Here is a 10,337-nt window from a genome sequence, read left to right on the forward strand (position 1 = left end):
AGTGACAATATTAGGAAGACCATCAGTAACCAGGTGCCTAAGTGAAGAAAATTACTCCATCAGCAGGAAAAGCAATTCTGTCTAGAACATCTCTCTATTAATACCAGTATCCTTTTCTCTTCCACCTTGGTGAATTAAACTCATGTCATCCACATACATAATAAATTTTACATCTTTCCACAGACCTCCAGAAGCTGATTCTTCCATAAACATGACAAATCACACCATGGTGACAGAATTCACCCTGCTGGGCATCCCTGAGACAGCAGGCCTGGAGAAGGTCCTGCTCTTCCTCTTCTCAGCACTGTTTGCCGGTGCCCTTCTGGGAAACTTGCTCATTCTTACTGCAGTCATCTCCTCCCAGCGACTCCACACACCCATGTACTTTTTCTTGGGAAACCTCTCCATCTTTGACTTGGGTTTCTGTTCCACAACAGCTCCAAAGATGTTGTCATATCTTGCAGGACAGAGTAGAGGGATCTCTTTCCAGGGTTGTGTTGTACAACACTTCTTCTATCATTGTCTGGGTTGCACAGAATGCTTCCTGTACACAGTGATGGCCTATGACCGCTTTGTTGCCATTTGCTTCCCTTTGAGATACACAGTCATCATGAACCACAGAGTGTGCTGTGTCTTGGCCACAGGGACCTGGATGAGTGGCTGTGTGCACTCCATTATCCTAACTTCCCTCACTTTCCAATTGCCCTACTGTGGCCCCAGGGAGGTGGATTATTACTTCTGTGACATGCCTGCAGTGTTACCACTAGCCTGTGAGGACCCCTCTCTAGCACAGAGGGTAGGCTTTACAAATGTTGGTCTTTTATCTCTCATTTGCTTTTTCCTAATCCTTGTGTCCTACACTCGAATTGGAATCTCTATCTCAAAAATCCGCTCAACAGAAGGCAGGCAGAGAGCCTTCTCCACCTGCAGTGCCCACCTCACTGCCATTGTCTGTGCCTATGGACCAGTCATCATCATCTACTTGCAGCCCAATCCCAGCCCATTGTTTGGTGCTATAATTCAGATTTTGAACAATCTTGTGACACCCACACTCAACCCATTGATCTACAGCCTGAGGAATAAGGATGTGAAAGCAGCCCTGAGACACATATTTCTTAAGAAAAATCAACATCTGGAAAGTAAATAAAAATGTCTAAATCTTTGCTTAACAAAGTTTGAGTCAACATTTAGTAGGTCATAATTGCATCTATAACATATTTCACAAGAGAAATTGATAGCTATAACTACTAAGCCATATTGAAATGAAATGCACATTACATAAATGTACCACTTCCTTCTTCGTTTGAAGATATATATTCATTCTATGTTTCCATATGTTTTATAATGAAATATAAGTGGTAAAGCCTCTTAGCAGACCCTGTGTTGATTTTATGTTGTTTGCATTCTCTGCAAGCACTGCTATTCTCCCGTGCATTTTCTGCTCATCTAACTCTTTAAAGGACTGAGACATATTTACTCTCTCAAATAGACTAAACCAGAATTTTATATCCTTTCTGAAATAGAAAGGTAGGCTCAGTTTTCTATCAGAGACTCATAAATTCAAAGTAATTAAGTTATATTTAAGGTGAGCTCTTCCAAGCATACACTCTTGCATGATTTCAAACTTGTTCCCTGTGCACATCTTCTGGGACTGAGATATGTGTGCTGTTCTGTAATTGTACCCCTCAAAAGGCACAAATGTGGATTATTTCTCAAGAGGTGGTCAATAAATCCCCTTTGTTGTTTTAAAATTTGTTTAAATCAGACAAAAAGACCAATAAATTGAAATATATCTGTGCATTTTATGTGTCTCCATCAGGTAGCTATAGTAAACTTTTAAAGAAAAACATGTGTGTCTCGTCCCTTTTCATAGTAACATCTACAATGAATTTACCTTTCTCTAACCTCTACACTCCAAAATGCCAAGAAATAAATAGATATGTTTCATATGTAGAACCTAGTTACATTTCTAAATGAATGTATTCTTCCTCTTATCTTGGTTTTAGTTTTCACTTAGTTTTTATATCTTCCTGATATCCAGGGCTATTCTTGAATTCTATATTCATTCCTATTTTGAAAAATAAATGATTAGATTATAGAGAGGGAGAGAAGAATGGAAGAAATTTAGCTGTGTTGTAGAAGAAAATTAGTACTGCATAATGAAACAATTGGTGTGTGTCTTTTTCATTAAGTTTTTGAGAAGCGACATGGGAAGGTGAAGTCTTCCATAGCTAGAAATTATAAATCAAAAGAACAAACCTGTAAGTGTGGGCAACTCTGTTAGAAAATATTCAAATGCCTCAGAGACAGTTCATTCCAATAACCAGGGCACTGTGATGTACTGTCTAAGGATCTCTAAGATAAAATACTGTAGATATCAGTCACTACTTCTAGAAATCAAAAAGACATTAGTATAACACAAGAAATCCTAGGTCCTTTCAGACGGCCACAATTAATTTGAAATATTAACATATTTAAATATTAAAGAGTCAAATGTAACCCACAGCTTTATACTCCCTCTGTATTCAACATAAACACTGAAAGTGGAATAACTACCCATTTCCTCAGGAGGTTACAGTGTCAAACATTCTGCAACTCAGGAACCACTACAGTCAGACCTATCTTCTTCCTCTGCACTTGCCTTCTGGACAGAATGCCAAAAGGGGTGTGTTTTACAACCTTGCCTCACTTCCCCACTTTTATTACTTTTCTCACATTTATTCTCCCTCTTCTCTCTCTCTCTCTCTCTCTCTCTCTCTCTCTCTCTCTCTCTCTTTCTCTCTCTCTCTCTCTCTCCCCCTTCCTCTCTCCCTCCTTCTCCCTCTCCTCTCCTCCATCCCCCTCCCTCTCTTTTTCTCCTTCTTCCCCTCTCTCTCCCCCCTCCTCCTCTCTCTTTCCCTTCCTCCTTCCCTCCCCCTCTCCCTCTCTCCCTCTCTCTTCTTTCCTCCTTCTCTTCCTTCCTCCCTCCCTCCTGTATTTCCTTCCCTTCCTCCTTCCCTCTCCCTCCCTCTCTCCCTCTCTTTCCTTCCCTCCTTCCCTCTCTTCTTCTCTCTCTCCCTCTATCCCTCTCTCTCACATAGTAAATTATAATCCTATCAGTTGCTGTCTTTTCCATAATAGCTTTGTGGTAAGGTTCACGGTCTAAGAATTTATATAATAAAATTTATTTGGTTCAGATTTCTGAGGGTGGGTTCCACTGTTACAGTTTTCAGGACACTACTCATTAATCAGCAAAGTTCCAATTCTGACACAGAAACTTAAGTGTTACTATGCTGCTACACAACACAGCTGACCATGACAACATTGATCACCCTCCAGACAAGTCATCATTACAAAAACATCACATAAAAACACATCATTTTTTGTTAAAAAAATGTCTATTTAAACAGTACTTTAGAAAAACAAAGAAGAAATTAAATATTTTTAAACATAGTAGGCATACTTCAAAAAATATTTCTCACTCTCTACTGTCATGAAACCTACATAGACTACATAGTATTGGCATTTAAAAATCTACACAAAAAATATGGAAAAGGTATTATATGTGTACTATATAGGATCCATATACCCTTTACTCATTCTCAAAATGTTATAATTACATTTTGTTTACTTTCTACATAGCACTGTGTGTATGTGTACAGTGTACAGTCATGATATGTTCTTGCCATTACATAAACTCTAGAGTCATTTGTTCACTACTTATGAAGATGTCATTTATTTAATATGTTATCTGAAAAAAATTACTTGACCAGAAAGGTATTTATTTCACTTTCTACATTAAAAATGATTGTTTTTGAAGTCAAGGAAGGGTATTTGGTGATTATTTCAATGGCTTTTAAGACTACACATGTTTGTCAAATCATTGAAAGATGCTTCACAACCAAAGTTGAACACATCCTCTAATAGAACCCTTGTAAACAAAGAATAAAATAGTTCATAGGTGAAGTTAATACACTGATCCCTCACAATTTAGCTGTGTCTATCTTATATGTGCCCAAAATATTTACTGTAACTTTTAACTGAAGAGGATCATCCAGAGTAGGGTCAATTTTACAATTAAATGCTAACAACTCATGTATGCTCCCTTATGGGTATATTTTAAGTCATGATAAAATATGGACATTATATTTTAAAATTCTGGCAACACAGTAGGGCATGTAGCCTCAGTTATTTGCTGTAGTTTTAGAATAGCTAAGAACTCAGGGTGGCTTCCATTACCTTATACTGTGAGAGAGCATTAAACTACAGGTCACTACCTTGAAAGATCAAAATTCAGACTTTGAAGTGTGTTTTCTATTGACCGCATATCATGTTTTACATCATCATAAGAACATACTTCGCTCAATTGGGTTTCTACTGAGGACTACCCCTATCCTGAAGGGCTCACTTCAGTTCTTACTGTCAACACAGCATTCTAACAAACTTAGTGAAGCTGACACCCACCTTGTTGAGCTGTGAGCCTGATTTATGAGAGGAAGTGGTCGTAAGAGGACAAAATCTTTCATTTCAGAGAGATGAAAAACATATCAAATGAAGAAGCTTTACTTGGACGACACAGCATTTATTTCCCCTCCTAAGTCTGAAATGCTAACTCTAATTGTATATAACTGTCTCATAACTTTGGACTGATTCATCTCTTTGGGGAAATGAAAGTATAGATAGAGAAATGAATGGCAAATGGGAAATAATAATGGGAGAAGGGAATGCATTTGTTTTTTCCCTTGGAATTAAATAGTGGTTGGGTGAACAAAAATAAATATCTTTTTCACTTGCTTGGTGCCAACCAGAGACAAACACTGAGTAAAATTCTAAACTAGAACAAATAAGAAGATTTTTTTTAGTTTTAAGTATGTAAGAGACAAGGGACAAAATAAGAAATGCCATGTAGTCTTGGTTATACACTGTAGTGTTTGCAAGAGTGAGGGTTCAGGGTGATTTCCATTGCCTTACATTGTGGGAAAACAGAATTACAGAAATGACACCAAAAGTGTCCAAGACAGAGGTTTCTGGGTTCGAGGATGTAAACTTCAGCATTGAGTACAGACTGTTCTCATAATCTGAGAATGATAGGTTCATATCAGACCCTTTGAACCACTTAATTTTTGTCTTACTGACACTGTTCAGTGTCACTAACAACTCCACTCTCATCAAAATCAGCACTTCCTGGTCACAGGCTCACAAGATTATAAAGTCTTCATACTTTACTCTCAAGCTCATTGGGTCCTGTTTCTACTGTGACTAATTTTCTGAGCTAGGTTCTGTAGCAATAGAAAAATAACCAGTTACACAGAATTCTCAGAGGCTCACCTCAAGGCTCCCATCTTCCATCTCTGTCCTTATCTATGCCCTTGGGCCACTTGCATTACTTACCTTTCCATATGTGTGATCACAGTACCTGACAGCACAAATTAAGGTGGAGGGTCAATTTGAGCTTGTAGTTACAGAGTCTTCATTGCAAGGTCACTTGATTCTGGGTGTCTGGGCCTGTAATGTAACCATAAATCCTGTTGCCAGGAATATGTGGTAGAAGGTATTCACTTGATGATAGGCAGAGAGCAGAAGCAGAGAATGACAGGGCTTATGACAAGATCCAAGCCTTGAAACACATCCCAGTGAACTATTTCCTCAAGACAGATGCACGTCTGAAAGTTTCCATCATGAGTGATAATGTTAATACACAAGACAACATATTCCAAATCTGACATTGTCTCCCTTGCACTCAATGTCTCATACCCATTTAATAATTCCAAGACACTTATTTTCTTTCCAAACATTTTCCTTTTTTGTTTTGTTGTTTTTTCTTTTTACTTTTCCTTTCTTTCTTTTAAATTGAAAATAGATTCTTTTCTCATATAATACATCTCTACCATAATTTTCTCTCCCTCCACATCTCACAGCTCCCCTCCAGTTTCAGCATTGGTCAAAAGTTCAAGCCCCTGCCACCATCTGTGTCTAGGCTCCAGGAAGTGAGCCTCATGTAAATTCAAAGTGGCAGAGTTACAATGGACAGTATCATAAGGTAAGCATTCTAATTCCCAAATGAAGAAATGGGAGGACACAAGGACACACAGGAAGAATAAGAATGAAGGAAGACTGAAATTCAGAAGGCAAACACTAAATCCTGTAGCTCTGAGCCCAGCATGTAGGATCTCACTGCTGCAATATTAGCTCCAATGGGCTTAGGTAGCACTGTGCATTTGATCCTGCCATTTTCAGTCTACATGGATTATTTCTTTTCTTTTTTTTTCTTTAAGAAATTTTTTTACTCATTTTACATACCAACCACAGATCCCCCACTCATCCCTTCTCCCACTCCCCATCTCCAGCCTTCTGCCTCCAACCTACCCTGCTATCCTCTCCTCCAAAAGACTCCCATGGGAAGTCAACAAAGCCTGGTACATTCAATTGAGGAAGGTCAAGCCCCTCCCTACTACATCAAGGCTGAACAAGGTGTCCCACTACAGGTAATGGGCTCCAGAAAGCCAGCTTATATACCAGGAATAGATCTTGATCACACTGCCAGGGGCCCCTCAAACAGACCAATCTATACAACTGTCTCCCAAATGCAGAGGGCTTAGTCCAGTCCTATTCAGGTTCCACAGCTGTCGATCTAAAGTTCGTGAGTTCCTATGAACTTTGTTCAGTTGTCTCTGTAGATTTCTCCATCATGACCTTGCACCCCCCACCTTGCTCATATACTGCCTCTTCTTTCTCTTCGACTGAACTTCCAGATCTCTGCTTGGTGTTTGACTGTGAATCTCTGTATCTGCTTCCATCAGTTACTGGATGAAGGCTCTATGATGACAGTTAGGGTATTCACCAATCTGATTACCAGGGTAGGCCAGTTCAGGCACCCTCTCCATTTTTGCTTGTAGTCTAATTTGGGGTTGTCCTTGTGGATTCCTGGGAATTTCCCTAGCACCAGTTTTCTTCCTAACCCCATAATGTCTTCCTCTATCAAGATATATCTTTCATTGCTCTCCCACTCCGTCTTTTCCCCAGCTCAACCATCCTGCTCCCTCATGTTGTCATCCCCCATCCCCTTCCCTCTATTGACTCCCATCCCTATTTTACTAATGGAGATCTCATCTATTTCCCTTCTCAAGGTTATCCATGCATCCTTCTTAGGGTCTTCCTTGTTTGCTAACTTCTCTAGAGCTTCTCTAGAATAGTCTGGTTATTCTCTACTTTATATCTAGAAATGGATTATTTCTTTAGCTGGCTTCACTAATTCCTGTTACTTTCATTGAGAAATGGTCCATATTCTTAACTTACCTAATATCTCAAGATCTCCCTTCTAACTTATCTTTGAGCATTAGAGCTTCGTGAATCACCCTTCTATGGAATGCCTACAAAGACTGAAACCCACTGGCCTCAGTGACTTCCCTTTTAATCTGGGTGGAAGCCTCCATGTCTGCATAATCTTTGCATTTTGCATTTTGCATGTCTGCAAGTTCACTTAGTTTTGCAAGAAGTAGTTAAGTACCAAACCCCTATGTATTGTTAGTACATTTTTATTGGACAAAAACAGAATAGTATGTAACTCAGTGATGTCCAATCAGGTATAGTGTAAACAACATCTATGGAAGGAGATTTGGGGTTGGAAGTATGTAAAGCCATATGCACTATTTACTGAGTTGAAAATGTGTTTCTATCTCATCATGAGACTAGATAACTGAACTTTATTCAAAATTATTAAGTCTAAAACACAAGTCCCTCCAAAATGGATATTAACTGTTAACATATTAGATTGTGAATAATTCAAAATAAATATTGATCACCTATTATAGACAATATCTAAAATGTAGCAAACAAAAATGCACAAAATTAGCATGTACCCAACCTTTAGAAAAGTACATCAAAAGAATAAACATACCTTTAAGGAAAGCTTAGAAAACATGACATCAATGCTTCAAATTTAAAACTTAGGACAAAACAAGAAAACAGGAGTATTTGGGCTTCTATCTCCAAGAGAGAATGAAGTACCTATCTTTGGATTCTTTTCGGAATATGACAGCCATGTGAACCATCTGACGTTCTCAGTATCATATTGATTAAAATTGAATTCTAAACCCAGATCCATGGTTTCTGTGCTCCAGGAAACCATGCAACCTGCTGTGCATCCTGACAGTGCTGACAGCATCATCTCCTGTTCCTCCTGTTTTCTCTCCCTGCATGTATATATACCCAAACCAAGAGGTTCTCTTATAGTTATTGCAGAAGCAAAATATGATTACTATTTTTCTTGGAATATTACTAAATGCTTGGGCATCCTTTGGCTTTGTAATGTTTAACTAGACTTAGAGTATCATGAAATCTATATTTCAGCTCTTGAGAAAATGGAAATTAAAGTACACATGTTGTTGAGCCATGGAATTTGTAAATAGGAAAAGAGCCTCAAAAACTAGCAATAGGGAATCATAACAACAAGTAAAGTATGTTAACATTATATTAAGGCAGGGGTTCTCAACAGGTGGGTTGTGACCCCTTTGGGAGGTCAAATGATCCATTCACAAGGGTTGTCTAAGACCATCTGGAAACACAGATATTTACACTGTGATTCATAACAGCAATAGAATTACAGTTTTGAAGTAGCAATGAAAATAATTTTATGGCTGAGGGTCACCAGAACTTGAGGACAGTATTGAAGGGTCACAGCATTAAGAAGGTTGAGTATCACTGTATTATGGTCAATGTGAAATTGTAGAGGAAGGAATTTTAAGCTTACACTTCTTTAACAAATAACCAGAGGACAATTCATATTTACTTCTTAATTAACAGTCAGAATTCATGCACTTACAACTTAATGAAATTGGCATAATATTTTTCAGCATATTTTACCATGTTTAATTTATTTTGTAGTTTGTTGTATTGCACTACAGTAAATGTCATGGCCAGACAGATTTAATATAGGTGACAAATGAGATAATGTACTTTTGGCTGTGCTTGAAGTATTTACTTGATAATCTGTTTATGTTCTTTTGTGAAATTAAGTCAATAGGATAGCCTGCTATAGGACAGCTTGTTGACTGATTCAGGAACCTTCCCTGTGGTTGCCTGGCAACAAATTGTTATATGATATATTATGCCAATAGAATAGGAGCATAAGCTGGGATGCTGCTGAGAGGAAGCAGTGTTATCAAACCAGTGATGATCTGAAAATATTAAGCACTTAGCACAATGCCTTCACATAATGGGTATTGAAAAAATATTCCATATACTCTAGAACTTTGTCATTAATTGACAGCAGAGTTAATTTACAATATTTATTAACTTTTATGCTCAGGGATTTAATCTCCTTTTTCAAAGATATAAAAAAACTAAAACATTTTTGTCTTGATAGAAAAGAAATGAGAATAGGCTAATTTAAACAGTTCAGAACCAGTTTCCCCAGAGCCAACTGAAAGTAATTTTGCCTGGGAAACATTATTGAGTTTTGTCAAAGATTTAGTTATTTTTACTATTAGCAAATATTATAAAAAAGAACTAATAAATCAGTCTCTCCATCACACCTGTAAATATGGAAAAAGTTACTGAGAGGAATTTTTTAACTGGCACCCAGACATTTGGAAAGACTTACTTCACCTACAGCAAAAGGAGGCAGAACCTGAGTATTATCCAAATTGAAATGAGTTGTTTGGTAAGGGAAATTTCTGCTTCGGGTATCCTAACATGGCACTTCCTGGATAGCACATGTTTCCCTGAAACAGCATTCTATGTTCTAAATAATATTTAAAGATTTTATTTACTTACTTATCAATATGTGTATATGCATGTAGGGGCTCATGTGCTACAAGTGTGCATGTGTAAATAACTCCAATGGCAGGAGACAGTGAAGACTATGTATGATAAAGCTTAGGAGTCACCAGAGCATCTGATTATACAAAGTTCCAGTGGTCATTTCAATGACATGGTCTATTATGAGAGTAAGGATACTTTACCATAGTCCTATCAACATTTAGGTTTCGTATATTATACTACAAAGAAAATATGGAGAGTTAACTATAGCTATGGTGGAAACAGCAGCTATGATGAGCAGAAGGTATTCATGGACAAATAAACATCTCAGTGTTTATTTGTGTTTGAATGCACACTGAAAATCGCACTTCAGTTCTCATTAGTAGTGACAACTTTCTCCAACTCCCCAACAAATGTCCTCTGTGCATATTCAGGGAGTGTGAATCAATAGAAAAGGGTAACAATCAAAAATGAAAGTAACTGATCACCATTTGATGGGATCAGGGCATTTTATCACAAATGAGTTTGGAATGATATAGTGAATAACAAGATTATAATGCCACAACTTGGACATCTATATGTCATGAGCGAATTTCTCT

General features: G+C 37.8%; 1 protein-coding gene across 1 annotated transcript; it reads left to right on the forward strand.

Annotated features, from left to right (window-relative positions):
• Positions 1-208: 208 nt before the first annotated feature.
• LOC118587809 (putative olfactory receptor 10D4) lies at positions 209-1,147 on the forward strand. Its single transcript, XM_036193900.1, has one exon. It carries the CDS (start codon positions 212-214, stop codon positions 1,145-1,147), a length of 936 nt encoding a protein of 311 aa, XP_036049793.1. The 5' UTR covers positions 209-211.
• Positions 1,148-10,337: the final 9,190 nt, after the last annotated feature.

This window comes from Onychomys torridus, chromosome 7, assembly GCF_903995425.1.
Source record: "Onychomys torridus chromosome 7, mOncTor1.1, whole genome shotgun sequence".
Taxonomy (NCBI): Eukaryota; Metazoa; Chordata; class Mammalia; order Rodentia; family Cricetidae; genus Onychomys; species Onychomys torridus.

Excerpts from the sequence above, each read along its gene's own strand:
- LOC118587809 (XM_036193900.1), top strand. The coding sequence starts at position 212 with ATGACAAATCACACCATGGTGACAGAATTCACCCTGCTGGGCATCCCT.